This window comes from Lampetra fluviatilis, chromosome 40, assembly GCF_964198595.1.
Source record: "Lampetra fluviatilis chromosome 40, kcLamFluv1.1, whole genome shotgun sequence".
NCBI lineage: Eukaryota > Metazoa > Chordata > Hyperoartia > Petromyzontiformes > Petromyzontidae > Lampetra > Lampetra fluviatilis.
The window spans coordinates 7,356,455-7,384,387 of NC_136314.1; the positions used below are offsets into that span (position 1 = coordinate 7,356,455).

Genomic DNA, 27,933 nt, shown 5'->3' on the forward strand with positions numbered 1-27,933 from the left:
GGGGAGACAAAGGTGGCCAGCTGTGGTTTTGGCCAACCTCCCCCACGTGTGCCATGCCCGGCCTTAATAAGTGCCCGCTAACAGCACCCGCCTCCAACAATCTGTAGAAGTCTATATCTTGGGGGACATTTGTCTTTGTGTGAGCAGACCACGATAGAGTTCTGTTCCCGTCTGGGCCACACCAACCTGGTGTCGCTCCTGCTGTGTGTCATCTGCACCGTGGGCCTCGCTGGGAGCAAGGAGCTGGGCGACCGCTACAGGAACCGCCTGCCCGCGCCCATCCCGCTGGAGCTCATCCTGGTACGGCTTTGTGGTGGTGGGAGTGAGGGGCTCTCGCGGGGCTGGTCGCCACGCCGACGGCCCCAACCCCAGCCGCCCCCCTCGTGCGGTGACGCGTGGCGGGCCGTTGATGCGAGGTTTGAAGCGTCGTTTATACGGCGCGCACGTACGCCGCTTTGACCCAAGCCGTGAGGGTCCGTGGGGATTATTTGAGGCGCTGTCTCCCCGACAGACCTGTTCTTCACCTGAGGACGGCTGCTTGCGTTGTGGCCGAAACGTCGTGAGAATTGGATTTTATTATGTTTTATTTTTATTATTTTATTACTTCCCTTCTACATGATGACTTTACCGAAAGAACCAAGAAGATGAATCCCTGCAGTCACGAAAGCTTTACATCCAGATATGCAAATTCTTTTGTCAAGGCGCTCTTCCCCCTCCAACCCAGCTTAAATATACGCTGCCAAGCCTGGTGTTGTGTCATTCAGACGCTGTCTTTCCGACAGACCTGTTCTTCACCTGAGGACGGCTGCTTGCGTTGTGGCCGAAACGTCGTGAGAATTATTTTATTATGTTTTATTTTTATTATTTTATTACTTCCCTTCTACGTGACTTTACCGAAAGAACCAAGAAGATTATTTGACCCTGTTGATTATTTCGGGTCGCTGTTGCAAATTAATTCTCACCTCGTTTTTAAACCAAATAAATGTGACCATACTTCACCACGCTTATCAGCGAGAGTTGAGGACCAGCAGAAAAGATGTAAAAGCGTAGAAGTATAGCACGACGGTGGATTTTACCGCACCGCCCTCTGCTGTCTAAGACGCAGCCTGATGACAGCCTGTTGGGCAGGCTGTCACCTGTCGGCACTGTCCGGGCTCAAACCCACTTAGCCTCCGAGCTCGAGTGAGATGGCGTGTTGGCTTGGCACGGGGCACGCGCGGGAGACTCGCCGCGTCCTCACTCGCGTCCCTGTGTGGTCGCGTGGCCTAGGTTGTACTTGCCACGCTCGCGTCCAGCGGCCTGGAGCTCAACGAGAAGTATGCGGTGGACATCATTGGAGACATTCCCACTGGGTGTGTATGTGTGTGTGTTTGTGTGCGCGCCAGTGGTGCAGCGGTTAGCGCGCTGCGCTATGAACCCGGCAACCCGGGTTCGATTCCCGCTCACGGCCAACACCAGTGACGATTATCTAAACTGGTCCCGGGCCTCGCCTAGGTCGACTCAGCCTCAAATGAGTACCCGGTGCGGTGTGTAAACATCGCTATTGGGGAGACGAAGGCGGTCGGGCGTGGTGCTGGCCACCCACCCCCTCGTGTACCGTTCTGGCCTTCATAGGTGCTCGCTAACAACACTTGCCCCTACAGTCTGTTAAGGCTATACGGGGGATCTTTGTGTGCGCGCCGGCACGTACGGACGCACTCGTGTGCGGCTGTACGCACGGTGGCGATGCATCTGCCAGTCATCTCGGTCAACCCGTAACACCTGGGTCTGTCCCATAACCTTGCCAGCAGCGAACCATGGATACTTTGCGTGACCTCGGGGTGCACCTGGCCTGGCACAGGTGGCATGGTGACGGCAGTTGTGTTGTGTTGGCAGCGTTAGTGCAGTGGTTCGCATGCTGCACTACACAACCAAGTGAACACAGTTCTATTCCTGCACGTGACCAACGCCAGTGACGATTCTTTGAACAGGTCCTGGGCCTTCCCTATGCCTACTCGGCCTCAAATGGGTACCTGGTGCGGTGTATAAACATCGCTATTGGGGAGACAAAGGCAGCCTGGCGTGGTGCTGGCCACCCACCCCCTCGTGTGCTGTGCCAGCCTGCATAGGTGCTCGCTAACAGAACTTGCCCCAACAGTCTGTTTAAGCTATATGGGGGATCTTTGTATTTTTGTGCGTGTGTCTGCACGCGTTGCTGTATTGGTGCGTGTCTGCTTATTGTGATTGTGTGTGATTGTGTTTGCGTGCTGTGGTTGTCTGTGTCTGTGTGCGTGTGTGTACACGTGTCTGCACGCTGTGCTGCGTGTCTGTCCGTGTGCGTGCCCACTCGCGCGCTGCAGCCTGAAGCCCCCGGTGGCCCCACCGTTCGCTCTGTTTGGCAAGGTGGTGGTGGACGCCATCACCTTGGCCATCGTGGGCTTCTCCATCGCCATCTCCATGGGCAAGACGTTCGCCCTGAAGCACGGATACAACATCGACAGCAACCAGGTGAGTGGCGCACTCCACACAACACTCCACACAACACTCCACACAACACTCCACACAACACTCCACACAACACTCCACACAACACTCCACACAACACTCCACACAACACTCCACACAACACTCCACACAACACTCCACACAACACTCCACACAACACTCCACACAACACTCCACACAACACTCCACACAACACTCCACACAACACTCCACACAACACTCCACACAACACTCCACACAACACTCCACACAACACTCCACACAACACTCCACACAACACTCCACACAACACTCCACACAACACTCCACACAACACTCCACACAACACTCCACACAACACTCCACACAACACTCCACACAACACTCCACACAACACTCCACACAACACTCCACACAACACTCCACACAACACTCCACACAACACTCCACACAACACTCCACACAACACTCCACACAACACTCCACACAACACTCCACACAACACTCCACACAACACTCCACACAACACTCCACACAACACTCCACACAACACTCCACACAACACTCCACACAACACTCCACACAACACTCCACACAACACTCCACACAACACTCCACACAACACTCCACACAACACTCCACACAACACTCCACACAACACTCCACACAACACTCCACACAACACTCCACACAACACTCCACACAACACTCCACACAACACTCCACACAACACTCCACACAACACTCCACACAACACTCCACACAACACTCCACACAACACTCCACACAACACTCCACACAACACTCCACACAACACTCCACACAACACTCCACACAACACTCCACACAACACTCCACACAACACTCCACACAACACTCCACACAACACTCCACACAACACTCCACACAACACTCCACACAACACTCCACACAACACTCCACACAACACTCCACACAACACTCCACACAACACTCCACACAACACTCCACACAACACTCCGCTTATCCCGCCGTAGTGCGACGCGTGACGATGATCATGATGATGCCTTCAATCCCCGCCCAGCTCCCCCTCCTGTGGTCAAGGGCGTGTGCCAATTGTGTGGCAAGTTGTGGTCGACTAATACTTGTGCGTCTGTCCTGTGTGTGTGTGCGAGCGCTAGTGTAGTGGTTAGCGCGCTGCACTACCAACCTGGCGACCCGGGTTCGATTCTCGCTCACGGCAAACACCAGTGACGATTATCTGAACCGGTCCCGGGCGTCCCCTAGGTCGACTCGGCCTCAAATGAGTACCTAGTTCGGTGTGTAAACATCGCCGCTAGGGAGACAAAGGCGGTCGGGCGTGGTTGCTGGCCACCCACCCCCTCGTGTACCGTTCCGGCCTTCATAGGTGCTCGCTAACAGCACTTGCCCCTACAGTCTGTTAAGGCTATACGGGGGATCTTTGATCTTTGATCTATATCTGTCTGTGTGTGCACGTCTGTGTCTGTATCTGTGTGCGCCTGTAGGAGCTGGTCGCCATCGGCCTGAGCAACATGTTCGGCTCGATCTTCCACTCGTTCACCATCAGCTGTGCCATGTCGCGGAGCCTGGTGCAGGACGCGACGGGAGGGCAAACGCAGGTACATCCATTATTGTTGGCCGTGAGCCAGAATCGAACTCGAGTCCACTTGCGCACACACACGCACGTATAGCAAATGCATTGATGACACGTATGCCCGCATACTAAATCTCTAACTTGTACAGAATTAATTTACACTGACTTATTGACGCCCGTGCCCGCCGGGATAACTCCGCGCCGTCTTTGCAGGTGGCCGGTCTGGTGTCGGCGTTGTTGGTGCTCATCGTAATTCTGGCCATCAGCAGCCTCTTCCGGCCTCTGCCCAGGGTAAGGTGGCTCTCCCCCGGCCCCTCTATCCAGAGGCTGTGAGGCTCGTGCCAAATGAGGCAGCGCAGCAAGTGGGCTGCTGTGCCGGCCGTCATAGGCGCTGCTCCCAACAGCGCTTGCCCCAACGGTCTGTGGAGGCTCCGGGGGGGATCTGTAAGCGCGTGCGCTGTACGAGTCGTTGTGCGTGCGCGCGTCGTTGTGCGTGCGCGCGTCGTTGTGCGTGCGCGCGTCGTTGTGCGTGCGCGCGTCGTTGTGCGTGCGCGCGTCGTTGTGCGTGCGCGCGTCGTTGTGCGTGCGCGCGTCGTTGTGCGTGCGCGCGTCGTTGTGCGTGCGCGCGTCGTTGTGCGTGCGCGCGTCGTTGTGCGTGCGCGCGTCGTTGTGCGTGCGCGCGTCGTTGTGCGTGCGCGCGTCGTTGTGCGTGCGCGCGTCGTTGTGCGTGCGCGCGTCGTTGTGCGTGCGCGCGTCGTTGTGCGTGCGCGCGTCGTTGTGCGTGCGCGCGTCGTTGTGCGTGCGCGCGTCGTTGTGCGTGCGCGCGCGAGTCGTTGTGCGTGCGCGCGCGAGTCGTTGTGCGTGCGCGCGCGAGTCGTTGTGCGTGCGCGCGCGAGTCGTTGTGCGTGCGCGCGCGAGTCGTTGTGCGTGCGCGCGCGAGTCGTTGTGCGTGCGCGTGCTCGGCAGGCGGCGCTGGCAGCTGTCGTTCTCGTCAACCTCAAGGGGATGTTCAAGCAGTTCGCCGACGTGCCCCAGCTGTGGAGAACCTGTCGCATCGACCTGGTGAGCGGCTCCCCTCCCCCTCTCCCTCCAGAAACACTACGAGAGTATGCGAGTTGATTTTGTTTAACCTGGCGATTAACTCGGGAGACCACGATCGTCTCGTTCGCAAGAGCGACCCGGGGCACGAGTCTGCCGGCAGGGGGCAATGATTGCTGCCGTGTGATCCCAATTGGGTGATTTGGTTTCACTTCCACCGCACCAGCCGATCGGGGAATACCGAAGCAGATGCACCTCGTGATGCCCATTGCTGGTGGAGGGGGGGGGCTGAAATCTCTGTCCCTCGTGGGTCTCTCCCTCTAGCTATGGGAACGCGGTGAAGTGGCATTGTCAAACGTCGACGGGTGGGGGACAAAGGTGCCCGAGCGTGCGCGGGTATTGGCCTCATTGCACCGCTCGTGTGCCTGTTCTAGCACCACCTGCCTGGGTTGTGTCTCTTCAGCGACGTTTGTCTTCGTACAAGCGTGTGTGTTTGTGCAAGCAGGATATATGATGGGTGTGTAATTTGACGACGCATATCTATTCACGTGGCACACATTTGACCACGTGCATCTATTCATGTGGCACAGCTGGGACAGTGCGCGCGCGCGCGTTGATGATACACAACTCCACGTCAGCACGGCGATTCATCCGACCGGAGTTTGGTTCCTGGCAGCGATGTACGACATCGCCACCGATAGCCAATTAAAATCCAACTGGGTTTGAGCCTCCCCGTGGCAGTTCAGGGAAAGATGATGACCCAGTGCGGTGGCCATGTGGGTCAGAGGTCGGAGCTGACACCGCGGAGATCCTGGGCTCGCGTCCATTTGGTTGCCCGTACCCAGTTGATGGTCATCAAGGACTGGACAGAAATAAAAATCGCACTTAATGTGGCTCATCCATTTGGCTCAATTCCAGCTCCGAGAATTAAGCACGGCAGTTTAACCGCCATACGAGGAACGCTCCTCTCTGCCGCAGGTCAGGGCTGGGAAATGGCTGCCCCCGAGTGTGGTCCAGAGTTCACGTAAAGGTCACGGATTTTTCTGCCCATGACCCTGAAAACCGAACAGGGATGAAACCGGGGGGTGGGGGAGAAAGATAAAAAACTATTTCGAAAAGGTGACTCTTCAAGTGTGGTGCGGGGGAGACAAAGGTGTCTGGGCAGCCATCGCGCTGGTTACACTACCCTCTTGTGAGCCGCTCCGGCCTTTGTAGGTGCTTCCCCTGTGGAGGCGGTCTGTGTGGCCTACAGAGCGGTCCGTCGTCCCTTGCGTGTCGCAGGCCATGTGGATGGTGACCTTCTGGGCGTCCGTGCTGCTGGGGCTGGACCTGGGCCTGGCCGTCGCAGTGTCGTTTGCTCTGCTCAGCGTCGTCATCCGCACCCAAACGTGAGCCCCAGCGGATCATCTGCGCGGGCATGGCACGCTGGTAGCGCACGCACAGCACCGGCGTCGATCTGCGACGTGGGATGACGGCGCAGGGATGATGGGGCTCGTGGTGGCATCGGTCGTGTGTGCTTCATGACCACCACGGAAACCACTACCACCGCCGCCACCGTCATCACCATGATCAACTACCACTGCCACTAGCAGGCGCTCACCTGTGATCCAGCACGGTGGAGGTGGTGAGGGTTGATGGGTCACACAGATGCTGTGAAACTCCCTTCCCGTGAGTGTCGAGCAAGAGCCGTACCCTGGCTCTGCAGGAGAACGCAGCAAAGCAAAGACTCCAGCCGTTCCGTCTGTACGGGATAGTGTTTCCCCCTCGCACGTGTGGGTTTTCTCTGGGTACTCCGGCTTCCACCCACGTGTAAACGCTCATTAATTGGTGGATAACACTTTCATAAGAAGAGAACCGCAGAGCTTGGCAATTGTTGCCACCGGCTGTGTGGCTGCCTTCCCACTCGTCTGTGGTTCCTCCTCCTGGCGCCTCTGAGTCGTCCTTTCTCTCTCTCAGAGAGCGAGCAAATGCTACGTGGTGGCACGTTGTAAGTTCACAATATCACCACCACCACCACCACCAATCATCGCTTCGGCTGAGCTGCCACTTGCACGATGGGGCCCGTTCGACACGAAACACAAGGAAGCCGGAATCGACCGCGTGCCGTTGTGAAAGGCGATGTTTGTGTGCCACCCCTCCATGTCCCCATCCCACGCCCTGCTGCCGTTCCAAGGCCCAAGTACTCGATTCTGGGCAAAATCCCCAACACCGACATCTACCTGGACCTCAAAGAATACGCGGAAGTAAGGACACGCACTCATGGAAGCGAGGATATTTGACGGCTTGTGTCCACGAAGCGCGGTGAATGTCCCGGGGCTGTTTGCCGTGCGGTCTGCGGCGAGTGTCGGTAGCGCGCGTGAACGCAGCGCCTCTCTTGTCACGTGTGCCAGGCGAAGGAGATTCCCGGGATCAGGATATTCCAGACCAACGCGTCGCTCTACTTCGCCAACGCGGATATGTACACGGAGGCGCTGATCAGCAAGGTGGGGCTGTCCTCCGTCAGTTTCATTTCCTCTTATTTCTCCATTCTGTTATTTTTTTTTCCCAACGGCTTGAGAATTAACTTTAGCCATGAACAAAAAAACAAATAGGTGGCCATGTTGCTCGGAAGTCTGAGCATTGAGCCGATACCGCTGAGAGTTCGGGGTTCACGCGTGCGTGTTAACGCGTGCGTGTGTTCTTTGTTGTGTGTGTGTGTGTGCGGTAGTGTAGTGGTTGGCGCGCTGCGCTATGAACCTAGTGACCCGGGTTCGATTCCCGCTCACGGCCAACACCAGTGACGATTATCTGAACCGGTCCTGGGCCTCCCCTAGGTCGACTCAGCCTGAAATGAGCACCTGGTGTGGTGTGTAAACATCGCCACTGGGGAGACAAAGGCGGTCGGGCGTGGTGCTGGCCACCCACCCCCTCGTGTACCGTTCCGGCCTTCATAGGTGCTGCTTAACTAACAGCACTTGCCCCTACAGTCTGTTAAGGCTATACGGGGGATCTTTGTGTGTGTGTGTGTGCATGTTTGTGTGTGTTCACACGTGCGTGTGTGTGTTCTTTGTGTTCATGTGTGTGTTAGCGTGTGTGTGTTAACGCGTGTGTGTCTGTGTGTGTGTTAACGCGTACGCGTGTGTCTGGGTGTGTCCACACGCAGACCGGTCTGGACCCCCGGTCGCTGATCGCCGTGCGCAAGAGGTTCCTCGCGCACCAGCAGCGCTTGGAGCGCAAGCGGCGTCGCGAAGCCGGGACGGAGGCAAAGAGCGCCACACTCAATCTGGTGAGGACCTCGGGCGGCCTCCCACTCGCCGCCACGGGGCTACAGCCGCAGCATCAGCCGCGTGTGGGGAGGGGGGGGGTTCGGCTTTCGCAATTGATTCTCGCGCTCGTGATGCGTGCGTTGTGCCTGCGGGAATCGACGCTTGGGAGTGCGCGCACTCGCTGCTGCGCACGTCGGTTTAGCTTGACCGCGTGAGAACCTGGGAGACGGCAACGAGTCTCGTGTGCAAGAGTCACCTGGGTGGCAGAGGTCGCAAACGGGTACCCGTACGCGTACCTGGCCGGGTATGGGTACCCGTTCCCTACCCGTACCCTACCCAAAATGAGTGACAAACGGTTACTCACCGGTGACTCACGGCCTACCCGTACCCGGCCGCACCAGGGTCGCAAACGGGTACCCGTACCCGGCCGGTTACGGGTAGCTGGGTATCGGGTACCCGGTTGCGACCTCTGCTGGGTGGTCAACGTGGCGATTCAATTTGGTCCCATTGACGCCGTGGGGTGCGGCTGTGGTGCGGCTGCGGTGAGGCGAGTGCTCTGCTCTGAGCCCGGGGCGTTGTTGTGCCGTGCGTGCCAGGACTGCGCCGAGGCGGGGCATGTGGTGCTCCCGCTGGAGGAGGGCGAGGAGCAGGGCCTCACCACGACCGCGTACCGCTTCCTCGTGCTCGACTTTGGCGCCGTGACCTTCGTGGACTCGCCCGGGGTCAAGATGCTCAAGAGGGTACGTACGCTCACCGGGCCGTGTGTGAGTGTGTGCGAGTGTGTGTGAGTGAGTGAGCGTGTGTGTGTGTGAATGAGTGCGAGTAAGCGTGTGTGTGAGTGAGTGCGAGTAAGCGTGTGTGTGTGTGTGTGAGTGAGGTGTGAGTAAGCGTGTGTGTGTGTGAGTGTGAGTAAGCGTGTGTGTGTGTGTGAGTGAGTGTGAGTAAGTGTGTGTGTGTGTGAGTGAGTGTGAGTAAGCGTGTGTGTGTGTGAGTGAGTGTGACTAAGCGTGTGTGTGTGTGTGTGTGTGAGTGAGTGTGAGTAAGCGTGTGTGTGTGTGTGTGTGAGTGAGTGTGAGTAAGCGTGTGTGTGTGTGTGTGTGAGTGAGTGTGAGTAAGCGTGTGTGTGTGTGTGTGAGTGAGTGTGAGTAAGCGTGTGTGTGTGTGTGTGTGAGTGAGTGTGAGTAAGCGTGTGTGTGTGTGTGAGTGTGAGTGAGTGTGAGTAAGCGTGTGTGTGTGTGTGAGTGTGAGTGAGTGTGAGTAAGCGTGAGTGTGAGTAAGCGTGTGTGTGTGAGTGAGTGTGAGTAAGCGTGTGTGTGTGTGTGTGTGAGTGAGTGTGAGTAAGCGTGTGTGTGTGTGTGTGTGAGTGTGAGTAAGCGTGTGTGTGTGTGTGTGTGAGTGAGTGTGAGTAAGCGTGTGTGTGTGAGTGAGTGTGAGTAAGCGTGTGTGTGTGAGTGAGTGTGAGTAAGCGTGTGTGTGTGTGTGTGAGTGAGTGTGAGTAAGCGTGTGTGTGTGTGTGTGAGTGAGTGTGAGTAAGCGTGTGTGTGTGTGTGTGTGAGTGAGTGTGAGTAAGCGTGTGTGTGTGTGTGAGTGTGAGTAAGCGTGTGTGTGTGTGTGTGAGTGAGTGTGAGTAAGCGTGTGTGTGTGTGTGTGTGAGTGAGTGTGAGTAAGCGTGTGTGTGTGTGTGTGTGTGAGTAAGCGTGTGTGTGTGTGTGTGAGTGAGTGTGAGTAAGCGTGTGTGTGTGTGTGAGTGAGTGTGAGTAAGCGTGTGTGTGTGTGTGTGAGTGAGTGTGAGTAAGCGTGTGTGTGTGTGTGTGTGTGAGTGAGTGTGAGTAAGCGTGTGTGTGTGTGTGTGTGAGTGAGTGAGTGAGTGAGTGTGAGTAAGCGTGTGTGTGTGTGTGAGTGAGTGTGAGTAAGCGTGTGTGTGTGTGTGTGTGAGTGTGAGTGAGTGTGAGTAAGCGTGTGTGTGTGAGTGAGTGTGAGTAAGCGTGTGTGTGTGTGTGTGTGAGTGTGAGTAAGCGTGTGTGTGTGTGTGTGTGTGAGTGAGTGTGAGTAAGCGTGTGTGTGTGTGTGTGTGTGTGAGTGAGTGTGAGTAAGCGTGTGTGTGTGAGTGAGTGTGAGTAAGCGTGTGTGTGTGTGTGTGAGTGAGTGTGAGTAAGCGTGTGTGTGTGTGTGTGTGAGTGAGTGTGAGTAAGCGTGTGTGTGTGTGTGAGTGTGAGTAAGCGTGTGTGTGTGTGTGTGAGTGAGTGTGAGTAAGCGTGTGTGTGTGTGTGTGTGTGTGAGTGAGTGTGAGTAAGCGTGTGTGTGTGTGTGTGTGTGAGTGAGTGTGAGTAAGCGTGTGTGTGTGTGTGTGAGTGAGTGTGAGTAAGCGTGTGTGTGTGTGTGTGAGTGAGTGTGAGTAAGCGTGTGTGTGTGTGTGTGAGTGAGTGTGAGTAAGCGTGTGTGTGTGTGTGAGTGAGTGTGAGTAAGCGTGTGTGTGTGAGTGAGTGTGAGTAAGCGTGTGTGTGTGTGTGTGAGTGAGTGTGAGTAAGCGTGTGTGTGTGTGTGTGAGTGAGTGTGAGTAAGCGTGTGTGTGTGTGTGTGTGTGAGTGAGTGTGAGTAAGCGTGTGTGTGTGTGTGTGTGTGAGTGAGTGTGAGTAAGCGTGTGTGTGTGTGTGAGTGAGTGAGTGAGTGAGTGTGAGTAAGCGTGTGTGTGTGTGTGAGTGAGTGTGAGTAAGCGTGTGTGTGTGTGTGAGTGAGTGTGAGTAAGCGTGTGTGTGTGTGTGAGTGAGTGTGAGTAAGCGTGTGTGTGTGTGTGTGTGTGAGTGAGTGTGAGTAAGCGTGTGTGTGTGTGTGTGAGTGAGTAAGCGTGTGTGTGTGTGTGTGAGTGAGTGTGAGTAAGCGTGTGTGTGTGTGTGTGAGTGAGTGTGAGTAAGCGTGTGTGTGTGTGTGTGTGTGTGAGTGAGTGTGAGTAAGCGTGTGTGTGTGTGTGTGAGTGAGTAAGCGTGTGTGTGTGTGTGTGAGTGAGTGTGAGTAAGCGTGTGTGTGTGTGTGTGTGTGAGTGAGTGTGAGTAAGCGTGTGTGTGTGTGTGTGTGAGTGAGTGTGAGTAAGCGTGTGTGTGTGTGTGTGAGTGAGTGTGAGTAAGCGTGTGTGTGTGTGTGTGTGAGTGAGTGTGAGTAAGCGTGTGTGTGTGTGTGTGAGTGAGTGTGAGTAAGCGTGTGTGTGTGTGTGTGTGTGAGTGAGTGTGAGTAAGCGTGTGTGTGTGTGTGTGTGAGTAAGCGTGTGTGTGTGTGTGTGAGTGAGTGTGAGTAAGCGTGTGTGTGTGTGTGTGTGAGTGAGTGTGAGTAAGCGTGTGTGTGTGTGTGTGTGAGTGAGTGAGTGTGAGTAAGCGTGTGTGTGTGTGTGTGTGTGAGTGAGTGTGAGTAAGCGTGTGTGTGTGTGTGTGTGTGAGTGAGTGTGAGTAAGCGTGTGTGTGTGTGTGTGAGTGAGTGTGAGTAAGCGTGTGTGTGTGTGTGTGAGTGAGTGTGAGTAAGCGTGTGTGTGTGTGTGTGAGTGAGTGTGAGTAAGCGTGTGTGTGTGTGTGTGAGTGAGTGTGAGTAAGCGTGTGTGTGTGTGTGTGTGAGTGAGTGAGTGTGAGTAAGCGTGTGTGTGTGAGTGAGTGTGAGTGAGCGTGTGTGTGTGTGTGTGTGTGAGTGAGTGAGTGAGTGTGAGTAAGCGTGTGTGAGTGTGAGTGAGCGTGAGTAAGCGTGTGTGAGTGAGTGTGAGTAAGCGTGTGTGTGTGTGTGTGAGTGAGTGTGAGTAAGCGTGTGTGTGTGAGTGAGTGTGAGTAAGCGTGTGTGTGTGTGTGTGTGAGTGTGAGTAAGCGTGTGTGTGTGTGTGTGTGTGTGAGTGTGAGTAAGCGTGTGTGTGTGTGTGTGTGAGTGAGTGTGAGTAAGCGTGTGTGTGTGTGTGTGTGTGAGTGAGTGTGAGTAAGCGTGTGTGTGTGTGTGTGTGTGAGTGAGTGTGAGTGTGAGTAAGCGTGTGTGTGTGTGTGTGAGTGAGTGAGTGTGAGTGTGAGTAAGCGTGTGTGTGTGTGTGTGTGTGAGTGAGTGAGCTCACTGCGGAGGAGAGGCTGCCACTCCTCTGTCGGGAGCTGGACCGGTACCGCCTGGATCTCTGTGGCATTCAGGAGGTCCGGTGGACCGGTTCTGGCTCCTGCCACCATGAGGGGTGGACAGTCCTCTACTCAGGGCAGGAGACTGCCAAACAACAGGGTGTGGCTCTTCTTCTGAACAAAAGAATGAAGGGGGCGTGGGAGCGTGGCGGTGAGGTGTGGGAAGCTGTAAGCCCCAGGATACTTTGGGCTCGCCTTCCCATCAACCAGAGGCGAGGAGTGGTGGTCGTGGTTACTTATGCCCCCACCGAAGACGAACATCTGTGGAGGGATGCAGGCAAAGCCGATGAGTCGGACGCTTTCTATGACCTCCTGTCACAGGTGCTGGCTAAAGTGGCCACTCGGGACAGAGTCATCTTGTTGGGTGACTTCAATGCCCGAGTTGGTCATGATACTGGCACTTGGTCTGGAGTGATTGGAAGGCATGGGCCAGATCAGCTCAATAATAACGGTAGGAGGCTGCTAGATTTTTGTGCAGCCCATGGGCTTGTAATTACTAACACGCTCTTCCGGCATCGGCGCATCCACACAACATCATGGATGCATGCCGGGTCCAAGCAAGAACATCTGCTGGACTACGTAGTGACGGACCAGCGGATGCGAGCCCATGTCCTTGACACCAGGACCTACCGTGGAGCTGATCTGCCCTCTGACCATCGACTAGTCATCTGTAAGATGCGCCTGCCATTCTTCCACTCCGGTGGTGGGTGTACACCCAGGATCCCATTCCAACCAAAAGTGGCCTGGTCTAAGTTAGCTGATGAAAGTTGCAAGCGAGAATTTCATCATCGCTTGCAGCTGGGGTTGGCATCGTCCCCCACTCCACCTGATGTCGAGGGTAAATGGGCGAGGTTTAAGACTGTGACTCATGCAGCTGCAATGGCTGCTTTGGGTACGCGGTCCAGACCTCCCCGGGAACCCTGGCTGACGGAGGAGGTGTTCAGGTTAATTGAGAAAAAGCGACAGGCCCACTCTCATCGCCTACAGCATCCCACGTCAGAGAATGAGGAGGTTTACCGCAGTCTTCGCTCGGAGGTTCGGAGAGCCGTGAGGCGCTGTAAGGATGGGTGGTGGTCGCGGGTTGCTGAGGAGATGGAGTCTGCCTCAGTGGCCCGCGATCACAAATCACTATTTAACTCCATCAAAAAAGTAACCTGCAGCGCCACACCTATTACCATCATTAGAGGAAAAAACGGTGATCCAATCTCCGACCCCCAGGAACAGGTTTGCAGATTTGCTGAGCATTTCTGTGAGGTCCTGGGGGAGGGAAAATCTCTCAGCCAGGAAAACATCATGGCACAAAGTGGGGATAACCCTGCTGAGGCTGCGGTGCCTCAAATATTGGAAGAGGTCACCCCCTGTGAGTGGCTGGCTGAGGTACCGGCTGTTGAGGAAGTACTGAGGGCGATCCGGAGTCTGAGACCAGGGAAGGCACCGGGCAGAGATGATCTCCCAGGCGAAATGCTGAGGGAGGGTGGCGTTTGTGCACAGACTGCCCTATATGACATCATAACAACAGTCTGGACCACTGGACGGGTTCCGCAGGACTGGAAGGATGCCCTGGTGGTCCCCCTCTTTAAGAAGGGGGACCGTACCGACTGTAACAACTACAGGGGCATCTCACTCCTCAGTGTGCCGGGTAAGGTCCTGGCAAGGATTATTCAACATCGCCTTGCTAGGCATGCTGAGGAGAGGCTTGCGGAGCCCCAATGTGGTTTCAGGAAAGGGCGGTCCTGCACAGATGCCATATTTTCTGTCCGTCTGCTACAGCAGAGGTGTAGGGAATTCCAAAAAGACCTACATCTCTGCTTTATTGACCTGGTCAAGGCCTATGATACCATCAGTAGGACTGGGCTCTGGGTTGTTCTTCGTGCTTTCGGAGTCCCTGACCCTCTGCTCACGATCATTAAGGACCTTCATGATGGTGAGCGGGCCCGGGTAAAACTACGTGGCCGGGAGTCGGAGCCTTTCCCTGTACACCTTGGGGTGCGACAGGGATGTCCTCTGGCTCCCACATTATTTAACATCTATTTCGACTGCGTAGTTCGTGAAGCCTTCAATAGCTGTACCGGGGGAATTACCATTTGGTACAGATACAATGGGAGGCTGATCGACGCCCGGGTGCGATCAAGGGATGGCTCCCTATTGGTCAACCACGTTATGTATGCCGATGATTTGGTAATAGCTGCTCATTCAGAAGAGGAGTTGGAGACGCTGCTGCTGAGACTGGAGCGTGCCACTAAGAGGTGGGGCCTTACCATCAGCCCCACCAAAACTAAGCACCTGCCTGGGTATTTTGTACCATCGGGCACTCCGCCCCCACAACTCCCAATCGGTGATGGGGCAGTTGTGGAGAGAGTAGAGAGTTTCCCATACCTGGGCAGTGTGCTCATGACCGGCTCCAGTTTATCAGCAGAGGTCTCACTCCGAATCAGTCGAGCGGCAATATCTTTTCATCGGTTGCGTAACGCTGTGTGGAAGCTACCTGGTCTGTCGCTCCGCACGAAGCTTCAGGTCTTCTCGGCCACGGTCATTCCCTCCCTTCTCTATGCTTGCGAAACGTGGACCCCCCTAGTGGAGCATCTTCGCCGGTTGGAAACATTTAGGCTGGCCTGCCTACGATCCATCCTGGGTTTAACCAGGCTGGATTGTGTGAGGAGCTCACAAGTCCTTGAAAGATCTGGGCAAAGTCCCATCAGTGAGCTCCTCCGGCAGGCAAGGCTGCGTTGGCTGGGTCATGTAGCCCGCATGCCCAGCCACCGCATGCCTAAACAGCTTTTGTTCGGCCGGATCGAGGGGGCTAAACGGGCGCGGCACGGGCTAGAGAAGAGATGGAGTGATGTGGTACAGGAGGACGTGGAGCTGAGTGGACTTGCCGATGACTGGTACCAGCGGTGTCAAGATCGGCCTCAGTGGAGGAGGCTCGTGAAGGACGCTACTGGGCAGTTGGAGGCAGTCGCCCTCCAACAACAACGGAGGGCGGAGGAGCGACGCTCACAACAACGAGCGGAGCGCCGGGTGGCTAAAGCACAGCAAGTTGGCACAGTAGGGGGCACAGGTGGTGCATCAGCCAGTCATCTCGGTCATCTCGGTCAGTCGACCCGTGGCACCTGCTGGGTCTGCCCCGTGACCTCCTGCCAGCGGGCGTTCGACACTTCACGTGGCCTCAGGGTGCACATGGCCTGGCACAAGCGTCGTGGTGACGTCACCGCCACTTAGTGGCGAATGGCGGTTGTTGTTGTGAGTGTGAGTAAGCGTGTGTGTGTGTGTGTGAGTGAGTGTGAGTGTGAGTAAGCGTGTGTGTGTGTGTGAGTGTGAGTAAGCGTGTGTGTGTGTGAGTGAGTGTGTGTGAGTGCGCGCTAATGTAGCGGTTAGCGCGCTGCGCTATAAACCTAGCGACCCGGGTTCGATTCCCGCTCATGGCCAACACCAGTGACGATTATTTGAACTGGTCCAGGGCCTCCCCTAGATCGACTCAGCCTGAAATGAGTACCTGGTGTGGTGTGTAAACATCGCCACTGGGGAGATAAATGCGGTCGGGCGTGGTGCTGGCCACCCACCCCCTCGTGTACCGTTCCGGCCTTCATAGGTGCTCGCTAACAGCACTTACCCCTACAGTCTGTTAAGGCTATACGGGGGATCTTTGTCTGTGTGAGTGAGTAAGCGTGTGTGTGACCGGGCGTGGTGCTGGCCACCCAACACGTACCGTTCCGGCCTTCATAGGCGTTGCTCGCCATTAGCACTTTCCCCAACAGTCTAGCGAGCGTGTGCAAGCTTGTTTAATGCGCACATTCCATGATGTCGCACGGCTCGGGCGTGTTCCTCTTAATTACTCGCTCTTAGTGGTTTGGGTCGCCTCTTTTTCCTTGAGGGTTCTTAATGGACCTAAACGTCTTGGCTCCTGACCAACGGCAAGAAACGCGAACGTTTCAGTGCGTAATCTGATTTACATAATGTAAAAATACTGGCTTTTAGTTTTATATATGCCCAGGCGTTGATGAAAATTACAACTCGCAAAGGCTGAGGAACCACAGATGAACAGGAAGGCAGCAAACCAGGCGGTGAGCCGGTGCTAACAACAATTGCCCAAGCTCTGCCGTCCTCTGTGTATGAACGTGTTTTGAAGTTTTAATATGTGTGGGAGGAAACGGGAGCTACCGGCGAGAACCTACGTGTGCGAGGGGGCAACGCTCTATCCCGTACGGAGGGGATTTTAGTCCGCATGTTGCCGTACCGCCTTCTCCTGGCGAGCCAGGGTACTGCGCTTCCACGATGCCCACGGGAAAGGAGTTTCCCAACATTTTATGCGCTCCACCAACCCGTACGGTAGCCTGATGATGACACGGCAGAGGTCGCAAACGGGTTTTGATTCCTTACCCGTACCCGGCCGCACCAGGGTCGCAAATGGGTACCCGTTCCCTACTCGTACCCGTACCCTACCCGAAATAAGTGACAAACGGTTACTCGCCAGTGACTCACGGCCTACCCGTACCCGTACCCGGTCGCAAACGGCTACCCGTACCCGGCCGGGTACGGGTAGCCGGGTATCGGGTAGGGTACGGGTATCGGGTACCCGGTTGCGAACTTTGTGACACGGTGCTTGCTCTTTCCCTTACAGATATTCCAAGAGCACAAGGAGGTGGGAGTGCAAGTGTGCCTGGCTGGTTGTAGAGGTACGTCACGCGCCTGCTCCCTCGCACGCTCGCCCAGTTCACTCGGCGCACCTCTGAATGGTTACTGCCAGTTTGGGGCGCACGCCTGGGGACATACAATGCTCGGTTCGGGCAGCGTGCAGAGCTACGAGTCGTGGTCGAGTCTTGGGTTGGGCCACGCGATGATCTGGCCCCCATCACCACTCGACACGACCAAACGGATTAAGCGCACGTGTGACGCGCCCGTTGTTGTTTCGGTTCACCTTGAAATTAAGGAGGAATGCACGGGACCAGACCTAGCGCACACAACTCGCCACCCACGTTCATGCACGCACGCACTCGCACGACTCGCGCACCCACTCTCAAATACACGCACATACTCGCACCCAACCTTTTGCTAGATTTGGTGGTCAACGCTTGAGTCTATCTGTCCGGGGAGCGGTGGCCCAGTGTTTAGCGCACAAACATCGTCACTTGGGTTTGACTCCTGGCCACGGCTAACTTTCAGTGGCAAACAATATCAGAACATCTTCTTGGTTCTTTCGGTAAAGTCACGTAGAAGGGAAATAATAAAATAATAAAAATAAAACATAATAAAATTATTCTCACGACGTTTCGGCCACAACGCAAGCTGCCCCTCCTCAGGTGAAGACCAGGTCTGTCCTCAGGTGAAGAACAGGGCTGTCGGAAAGACAGCGTCTGAATCTCATTCAGACGCTGTCTGTTCTTCACCTGAGGACGGCTGCTTGCGTTGTGGCCGAAACGTCGTGAGAATTATTTTATTACGTTTTATTTTTATTATTTTATTATTTCCCTTCTACGTGACTTTACCGAAAGAACCAAGAAGATGAATCCCTGCAGTCACGAAAGCTTTCAATCGAAAGATATCAGAACAATTCCTGGACATCCCGTAGCTCAACTTGGCCTTAAAAGAGCACCTGGCCAGCCGGGCATGGTGCCGGCCACACCACCTCCTCGTGCGCCGCCGTCCCGGCCTTCGCAGGTGCTCTGCGCTGACGGCACTTGGACACGGGGGATCTTTGTCTTTGTGTGCCGCCAGCGGTGGTGGTGACCCAGCTGGAGCGAACCGGCTTCCTGAGCGGGCCCTCCAGCAAAGCGCAGCTCTTCCTCAGCGTCCCCGACGCGGTGGCCCACTGCCAGCGCCAAGACGCGCTGCACGGCAGACCGGCGCTCGCCACACCGCCTGGAGCGCACAACCACACGGCCGACGGACGGGTGAGCGCACGCCGGCACCGACGGTCACACCGCGCAGCCAGCACGCCAGTTTGTTGTCCTTCCCCCGTACCCTCCTATTTAACACGGTTGGCTATGCAGAGTATGAATGAAGTTCTGCATACGTACACGCACAGCACTCGACAGCGCTACGTGCAGCACCGCGAGTGAGGTTCTGGTAACGGACGGACGATGTTGCCTCCAGGAGGACAAGCACGCGCATCCCGTGGAGAACGGAGGGTGCTACCCGGAGCCCAGGAGCCCCGCGCCGATGGTGAGTCCGCTCTTCTCTCCCATCGCTTCGCTCGCTCGTAGCGGGTACAGGAAATAGATACTTTATATTCTTGGTTCTTTCGGTAAAGTCACGTAGAAGGGAAATAATAAGATAATACGAATATAAAAAAATTATCACGACGTTTCGACTGCAACACAAGCAATCATCATCAGGTGTGAAATCCACAGCAAGAAAATTTGTTGTTGTTTTATATTTGTATTATTTTATTATTTCCCTTCTACGTGACTTTACCGAAAGAACCAAGAATATGAATCCCTGCAGTCACGAAAGCTTTAAATAAAAAAAATAGATACTTTGTTAAAAACACCATCAGCAGACACACGAGCAGCAACTCTATCTACACTGTGGATGTGGCTCGTGTTAATGCGTGAACGCAAGTCCGTTGTGTAAACTCGGGCCCTCAATTAATCTTGGAATGCTCCTTGCCTCAAGGGGTTCATCATGGCTATGCCAGGGCACAGAGTGGCCACGGTTGGGTGCCTGGGTCCGGGTTCAGGAGGCCTTCACTGTGAGCCTGGGTCTGGGTTCAGGAGGCCTTCACTGTGAGCCTGGGCCTGGGTTCAGGAGGCCTTTACTGTGAGCCTGGGTCTTGGTTCAGGAGGCCTTCACTGTGAGCCTGGGTCTGGGTTCAGGAGGCCTTCACTGGGAGCCTGGGTCTGGGGTTCAGGAGGCCTTCACTGTGAGCCTGGGCCTGGGTTCAGGAGGCCTTCACTTTGAGCCTGGGTCTTGGTTCAGGAGGCCTTCACTGTGAGCCTGGGTCTGGGTTCAGGAGGCCTTCACTGGGAGCCTGGGTCTTGGTTCAGGAGGCCTTCACTGGGAGCCTGGGTTCTGGAGGCCTTCGCTGTGAGCCTGGGTCTGGGTTTAGACGGCCTTCACGAACGCAGTATTTGTCTATTTTTAAAGTTTCAGTTTTTTTTTCAGTGAGAACTCCAGAGACCAGGATGTGTCATTTGCAAGAGCGACCTTCTATATATGTGGAACTTGTTTCGCACCGTACGTAGCTAACTGTGCTAATTGGTGGTGCAGGGGAAGGACAACAATAGGATGGACTGGGCCCCGCCATAACAATGTGGAATTATTTTCACTGGGTTGGAACTACCGAGAGAAATGAGGATTTCCGGAGGCATTTATTATCGGATCCGACGGCGTACCGTCGGGTCCCTGCGCTCGCTTTCCCAGCGGCCGAGCTGCGGCTGCGTGGGAACGTGATGCCGGCACGCGATCGCGCTGCCCTCTTTGAACCTGGCGTCATTGATCCCCTGGCCACAAACCCCCAGGGCTTGTCTCCAGGGGTCGGCTCACCCTGGCGAGGGCTGCCGCCCGAGGATTCCGCAGTCGTGGAGGAGCAATGAGATGCTTAGGTTGGTCGTCTTCGTAGACTCTGCTTGCATGCGGTGGCATTACAACAATCTGCGGTGCTCGGTACGCGCGTGGTGGTGGTGGTGGTACTGCTGGTGCTGGTGGTGGTGATTTTGAGCGATCAAGGTGGACGGGTTGTGATTGGTGGAGTGATGGCAATGATGGTCACGATCAAGAGTGTTTTACACGGGGTTAAGGAACGTGCGGTGATTATCGTAATGACGTTGATTTACAAAGAAACGACTGGATCAATGGTGGCGGTGGTCTTGGTTGAATTCCTGTTTGATTAATTTCAAAGTAAAGCCCAAGCACACTGTGAGGCTTTACTTGGCTCGTCGGTCCACAGCAGCGCTGCCAGAAGCGGTCACACGGTGCCCGCTGGGGGAACCGCGCTGCGCCGAGGTCGCTCGCCGACCGCTGGCGACGCAACGACGTCTCCCCGCCGTGGCGAATCCGTCCCTTGATCTCGGTGCCCGTGCGTCGTCTCCTCCGCAGGTCGTAGAGAATACAAAGATGTGACGTGCGCGCGACCGAGGAGAGGCGCTCGCAACGCCCCCTCGACCCTCGCGACGCCCTCCTCGGGAGACGAGGACGACGACGACGAGGAGGAGGAGGAGAGGTACCCCTCTTCGACCGCACGGCGCCGCGCCCGGATGCCTCGTCACGCGAGGCGGGGGGGGCCGTTTCCCGTGCCCAGAGGGTCGTGGAGTTGCAGGAAGATCAACGCGCAGAGGAACAAATGTCTGGATATATGCAGGCGGATTTGTTATCCGCACGTCACTTGAGATTTAACGCCGTGATTCATGTACAATTGATTTGGTTGCGTCTTGATTGTTGTCCGAGCTGTGGTGATTTCAGAGGAAGGGAAACATGTTTTATATATATACAGATAAGTACATATATTTAAAAAAAAAAGTTGTCTCGGAAAGGAGACTTAAAAAAACCTGTGTGTGTTGAGTTGGTTGTCTTGAGAAAAAGTTACTGTAGTTAAACCATCACCACGGTGGATTCTGTTCACACGGGGTTGGTGACTTGCGGCTGCATGGTTGTTGCGAGATGGTTGCCATGGTAACCGACGGTTGCCGTGGTAACCATATCCACCGTCAGTGGTCCACCCTGCAGCACCCTTCGTCGATGGGGTTTCCTCAGCACGCCTTGAAGTGAGCTTCCCGTAAAGCGCGGTGTGAACGTTTAAACAGCAAACACACAAGCGTCGTCGTCATCTTCATCGCTGTTGGTGATTGGCGTCGATGATGGCACAGAGCGACGGGTTAGAATGACAGCTGTAGCCAAAATGCCTCCAGGGCACCAAAAACCCTCGAGGGCAATCGCCTGCGTGTCACGTGACGAGTTTTACCGGGAGCGCGCGTAGTCGGTTGGGTTGGTGGCACGTGCGGGGATGGAGTCACGGCTGCCCAGTACCCGGGCAGTGCGTTGAGCACGTGTCGATCGAGCGGCTGCGCCACAGTCTCTGCATCAGAGTTTGAATCTTATTGCGTGTATCACTTATTGCGTTTCTCCGGTCTTGACGAATGACTTGCCCCAACGGTATAAGCCTGGGACTCATTTTCCTGGAGGCGCGTATGGGTTCCCTGGGTAGAGATGGGAAACTATTGTCATTGTAGAATGCGCAGTGTGGTCTGGCTGAGTGATGCATTTGCGTGCTTGTATGTATTCTGACGGACATCTCAAATTAATTATTTTTTATTTAAAATCGATTGGAAAATATTTCCGCTTAGTCTTCCACGAGCATCCGTGCGATGGGAAACCACGATCGCTGAGAATCCCTCGAACAAAGTTCATGTCGCCTGGCGGGATGGGACAAGAAGTCAACTCCTGTGTGTTGAGTGGGTTGGTAGCTGAGTATGTGATCGGGCAGGTGCATAGGTGAGGGGTGGGTGAACAGCCAGGTACTCTTTATTTACAGATGGGGGAAGCACCGTTGAGTTGGGGCCCCTGGGAGGTTCTGCTGGTTAGCACTCGAAATCTTGTGTGGGAGGATCCGGTGTGGCAGTTGCAAACTCCAGGATTCGGTTTTCTGCTCCTCCTAAAAGAGCCTCGGCACCATACTCGACTTGAATATGTCGTTTGATCACCATGTGCAAAATATGGTGAGGTCCTGTAATTTTAATATCAAAGCTCGATGACACATTCGACCACGATTGAGTCGTGCGTGACATAGCCAATACGGTGGCATGTAGCATAGTATCGACAAGGCTCGATTATTGCAACTTGCTACTCTACGGGACGTCTGGCAAAAACTTTAGCAAGCTGCAGCGTGTACAACATTTTTTGGCACGTGTCGTGATGGGTACTGCAAGATCTGACAATGTCCATCCGGTGCTCGCCAAGCTGCATTGGTTTCCGGTTGCCGAACGATACATTATAAGGTCGTACTCATTACACACAAAGTGCTTGTCACAAATGAACCACAGTACCTTGCTGATCTTGTCAAGGAGCATAAACGATCACGCGAAGTCTGCTCATCCTCGCAGCATCTTTTGGCTAGCCATCAAACAAAGACGGTCACCGCATCGTCGTGCGCTTTCAGATGCCCTTCTGCGGCCATCTGGAACGCTCTTCCTTCCCACATTAGGAAGCCACTGGAGCTATGCACTTTAAATCTAGATTGTAATCACATTTCTTTATAACTGCTTTTTTGTTTAGTTTTTTGTCCTTCCCCCCCCGCACCTCCGATTTAACACGGTACGCCTGCGTACGGTGCGAAAGAAGTTCAACCTACGTACGTGACCCGGCGGTCGGGCAGCGTTCCCCACATGGTGAAGCCTCCCATGCGTGCGTCTGCGACGTCCGAACGCCTCCCGGCCGCGCGGTGCGGGGGTCACGGCGCGTGACCTCCTGTCGCGAGAGCGCGAGAGCTCGAATCCCGCTCGAGGCTTCGCTCGGCCGTCGTACCCTTCAGGATCGACAAACGCGCGAATCCGGTTGTGGGAAGTCAACCGTGGATGCCCTTGACCTCACCCGCCTCTGCCATAGGAATGTGGAATTTCTACCACCGAGCTCCTCTGCGTGCTCGACAAGCAGGGGGGGAGGGGAGGGGGGCCTCAGGCCGTTTGACCGCATATGCAGCGGTCGCTTGATATCGATTTGGGGTGGGGGGCCGTGAGGCTGCAGCGGTCCGTGGCTCGAACGTGCAGATGGCACGGAGCGTCGCGGCCTCGCCTGCCAAACGTGCCTCACCACGGCACTCACGGTGACGCTATGGAATTCGCCAGATCACCGTCTCGCCTCCGTCTCTCAACGCTGCGGGCGGGTGGTCCGGTTTCCTGGTGTCGGTGACTCCTGCGTGGTCTGACCCCCCCGTCCGCCTTGGCTGCCGTGGAGATGCAGCGAAGCATTTGTGCAAATTGTTCTTGGAGGTTTTTGTCGAACGGGCCTGGTGAGAAGTTTACACTCCGCAATGTGGACTTGGGTGATGGGGTCGTGATTGGATTCCTCAATAATATAAAAAATTTCGGAAACCGTTCAAAGACGCAGATAATGACGACGGCGATGACGTCGCGTATTTTAATTCCGGTTTAATCTGCCTGATCAGCACAATCGTCCAGCACTCTAATATTCGTATGGAAAGATTATTTTAAAGAATAACGTGTTTTATGTAAATACAAATATGTTCTATTTTGAAGTCCATGAGATGAAAGTCTGTATCGATACGAGTTTTATTTCACAAAAGTGGCTTGTGTCGCTTTGGCGTTACACGCTAGCACATTACGTTTCAAAATAAATAAAAAAACACATTTCAAATCCGGTGCCTCCTCTTGGGATGCGTTCCTCGTTGGCGCAAGCGGTGGCTCGGTCTCGGGGTCCGCGCGGCGGCCGAGTAGAACGCGACCCGGAGCCCGGCACGGCCCGGCCTGGGACGGGGGGGGGGGAGGGGGCGATCCGGGGGAGCGAGCGGCCGCGGTGTGAAACCTCCGAGGGGGGCGCGTCACGTCGTCGTTTTTACCCAACTTTACGAGCGCACCGTAAAGAAAGGCTGCGACGCGTTGCGCTCGTGTGGATCGCGAGACTCTGGGACAGGGTTGTTCCAGTGCCGCGGTGCGGAATCTTTTTCGTGCGCCAGGGGCGCCACGCGTTCAGACCGAGGGTGAGGGCGGCGATGTCGCCCGTGGCGTCTGCGCTCCGGGTCGGTGCGAACCCAGGCCTCGTGGGGTGGAGGTCGCTCGCTGGGAGCAGCCGGACCTAGACACCCGGCCCCAGGCGGTGGGCGCGCCACTGGGCGGGAGGCTTCACGTGTCGTCCGTTTCATCCCGCTACTCCGGTGGCCACTGCTGAGACCCGTCTCCATCTCCGTGGCGTCTCGCATCTGCCGGGACTGTTGCTTCCACGGCGTTCACACGGCTTCACCCCCTCCCATTTGGCTTTGCTGCTGACCATGCTCTGGCGTTGGAACGACGCAATGACATGTCGATGAAATGTATTTCTTCACTCGAATGACAGACGCAATTTATCGCTTTCTCCACGTGCGATTTATTGCCAATAATCCGCAGTAGATGCTGCTGATATGCTGCGCTATCGCAGCTTCTGCCAATGCTTACATTCGGCTTAATTTGTTTCTAAACAAACATTCCACTTGCTGTGTAAAGGGAAGGCAAAGGTCTCCTTCCTCGCGCAATTACATTTTCTCAATTCGCGATCGAATTTCGATGTAAGAATTCACCTTCGTGTTGGTCTCGCCTGCGTGTTGCGTCTTCATCTCGATTGTCGCGCGAGCCGAAGCTAAACTGCGCATGGAGAGTGCACAGAGTGATGCACGGGCTCATTCGGGTGCTTGTATCCTGAAAGGCGTTTCAAAAGAAGGCCACCTTTTAAATTTCGATTTAAAGCTTTTGTGACTGCAGGGATTCATCTTCTTGGTTCTTTCGGTAAAGTCACGTAGAATGGAAATAATAAAATAATAAAAATAAAACATAAAATCATTCTCACGACGTTTCGGCCACAACGCCGTCCTCAGGTGAAGACCAGGCCTGTCGGGGAGACAGCGTCTGAATGACAGACCTGGTCTTCACCTGAGGACGGCTGCTTGCGTTGTGGCCGAAACGTCGTGAGAATTATTTCATTATGTTTTATTTTATTATTTCCATTCTACGTGACTTTACCGAAAGAACCAAGAAGATGAAGGCCACCTTTCTTTACCCAGGAAAGCCTCGCTGAGTCTCCACACTCTTTCAGGAGGGTCATCGTTACCCCCCCCCCCCATCGTCCCCCCAGAGCAGCTTTCTGTCGTTACCAATCATCAGATGTGTGCAGTGGCTTTATTTGTATGCGACTAAAACGGATTGGCGATCACGAACAGGCGGTCTGCTGGCTGGGTGTCTCAAGGACTGGAGTTGAGAAACTCGGCTCCGTTTCGACGTTTGGTCAGATCCATCGGGCAGGAAGCCGGTGGGCCGGCAGACAAACCCCCGCGCACACAAACGAGATGCCACTCGAAGCTTCGCACGGATTCGCTCCACAGGGGGACCTGGCCGACCCCATCTCTTGTGGACCCAGGCCATTTCTGTGCCAGGCACCTGCGTGCGCCGGCGGTCTCTAATCCTGCGCTAACCACGTGGCTCGGCCCAGCGCAGCCTCCGCGATCTTACGACGATTGGGGCCGGCGGGTGACCCCCGCCGGCCCGCTGCGAGCGAGCGGTCGGCGTGGACGTGAAAGCAGAGGGGGCGACGTGGCCGCGATTCGGGTGGCCACGTGATGAACCGCGCTTGCGAACTCGGTGAGGTGTGTGGTGCGTAGACCCACGGGCTCGACAAGGGCCTCGAGCGTGCTGTGCGAGAGTGCCCGATGTTGTGGACGTGTGATCTTGAAGAATGCTTGCGAACCGTACGGACTAAGTGGCATTCGCTATGCTGACCCATCTACGTGGCCCGTACTGAGAAGATGTCGCGTTGCGTTTCACTTGCGGCTCCGTTTGTTGTCGTCCACGTTGCTGCCGGTGCAGTCTCTGAGACCGCACTCCACTCCCCCAGTCGTTGCCATGTCGGCGCAGCTTGGCGTGTGGAGATTGTGTTTACTCGACTCCGTGGCGAGCGCTCTCCACAGGGACCAGCTTGTTGGAGAGTGCTCTGCTCTGCTGCAACACAGGCTGCTGCACGGTTTCTTCACTGCAGGCACCACTGCGTTGCCCGGTAGGCAGCGAGATCCTTAAATTACGGTCACCCGTCCATCAAAGTTGGGCGAAAGAGAAACGTTTTCGGAACGTAACTTCACCTTATCGACAATCAATCCCCCCCGACTCTGCCCGGTTGTTGCCAGCGTGGGTTGGTTTTCAGGCTGCAGGTGGAGGAGCTAGACTCTTGGAGGTGCGGGAGTGTGGAGAGAGACGAAGTGGGGGAACTCAGCTTGCAGGAGCTGAGCTGTGCCTCGAGGTCGGCTTGGTTAGCGCCACGTGATTTTGTTGTGGAGTTGGGTTGTTCCTCTGTGCCAATCCCAACGTCCCTCTACTACTACCAGCAGCAGCAGCACTGTCCTTGCCACAACAGAGCTGAGTCTGGTCCAGCAACGGCGTTCATCTCTGTGCCGTGTTTGGCACAGCAGACGCACGCATGCACGCACGCGTCTGCCCAGAGGTCGTCGCTGTTCGCCGTTGTCTCCCCTACTACCCGCGGCCTCCCCATTTCATTTGGACGATTGTTGAATAATTTTCTGCTGTGAACCTGTGCCTTGTAATTTATAATAAAGATTTGTATTTTAAATAAGTCTCGAGCACATTTTTTGTTTCGTCTTCGATGTGCGTTTGGTCCCTGCCATAGCAATGTGGCTGTGGCAGGGACCAATGGAGATTGCGCTCTTTTGGACCGGGAGGGCAGAGGCTGTGGGATGGATGCAGCCACAAGGGTTGCATGCTGCCCACGGACGCCCTGGCACAGCTGAGATGGCATCACTTCGTGAACGTGTGGGGCACGGCCCCTTCTCTGCTGCTGCCCCTGAAAAACGAATGCTCTGTTTATTACGAATGCTCTTGTTATTAAATGATGGTCCTCTTGAATATTTTTAATTCAGAGGTGTATTATTTTCCAATATAAAATATATATATATAAATCACGCAATCGTCAGTTTACGCTTTTAATTGTGTTCGATACAATTAGCAAAACATATATAGACATCCATAAAGTTGGATTTCAAAAACATGGTGAAGATTTTATTTGAACCCGAAACCCCCGTGCGTCCGTTGACGGCGCGAGGAACCACGCGTCCGTGTGCTGCGTGCCAAGACGGAGGAGGAAGCACGCAGACGCCCAATGTTGCACACAGTCGCAAACACACCACCCAGGGGAACAACAACAGCCACTGTAGTTAACACATTCCTCCTGCGGAGGGAGCTGGTAGGGACGTTGGGTTGCTCGGTCAATGGCCAGGGTCAACGGCGGCGTGGTGTGTGGTGTATTCCGCAAATATGCCCGACTGTGAGGGAGGGCACAAGCCGGCGTGAGTAGGTTAAACGTTGAGTTCTATAAGGGCACCACGGGGTGACCAGCCCCTCCCCACCCAGCCCCACCCCTCCCACCCCCCCACCCAGCTCCTCCCAACCTTCCCCACCCAGCCCCTCCCCACCCAGCCCCTACCCACCCTCCCCTCCCCACCCAGCCCCTCCCCTCCCCACCCCCTCCCCACCCAGCCCCTCCCTCCCCACCCAGCCCCTCCCCACCCTCCCGTCTTTACCCAGCCCCACCCCTCCCATTTTGGATGCACGACGGACGGACACAATAATCCCCTGTGGACTGGTGGAACCAGGAGGTTCCTACCAGTAACAACCGCCTCAATGTTTGACCGATAAGCTGCACAGCTTTGCAACCCAATTTCTCAGACTTAACTTCAGATTTAGCAATCTTTGGAAGAACGTAATCAACCAGGTAATGTGTTTTAACTGTTGTTAGCCTATTATTATTTCTATAAATTTTATTA

General features: G+C 55.2%; 1 protein-coding gene across 2 annotated transcripts in view; it reads left to right on the forward strand.

The window, feature by feature from the left end:
• Positions 1-26,708, forward strand: part of LOC144946188 (prestin-like) — a 68,662-nt gene extending 41,954 nt beyond the window's left edge. For both annotated transcript variants that reach the window (XM_078875015.1, XM_078875014.1), the window contains 15 exons: positions 148-300; positions 1,270-1,352; positions 2,340-2,487; positions 3,969-4,082; positions 4,271-4,348; positions 5,024-5,119; positions 6,377-6,483; positions 7,269-7,338; positions 7,486-7,578; positions 8,238-8,360; positions 8,937-9,080; positions 17,089-17,143; positions 18,183-18,358; positions 18,561-18,629; positions 20,505-26,708. In XM_078875015.1, the coding sequence (XP_078731141.1) occupies positions 148-300; positions 1,270-1,352; positions 2,340-2,487; positions 3,969-4,082; positions 4,271-4,348; positions 5,024-5,119; positions 6,377-6,483; positions 7,269-7,338; positions 7,486-7,578; positions 8,238-8,360; positions 8,937-9,080; positions 17,089-17,143; positions 18,183-18,358; positions 18,561-18,629; positions 20,505-20,528 (1,533 nt within the window). In that variant the 3' untranslated portion in view covers positions 20,529-26,708. The remainder of the gene's footprint in view (positions 1-147; positions 301-1,269; positions 1,353-2,339; positions 2,488-3,968; positions 4,083-4,270; positions 4,349-5,023; positions 5,120-6,376; positions 6,484-7,268; positions 7,339-7,485; positions 7,579-8,237; positions 8,361-8,936; positions 9,081-17,088; positions 17,144-18,182; positions 18,359-18,560; positions 18,630-20,504) is intronic.
• Positions 26,709-27,933: the final 1,225 nt, after the last annotated feature.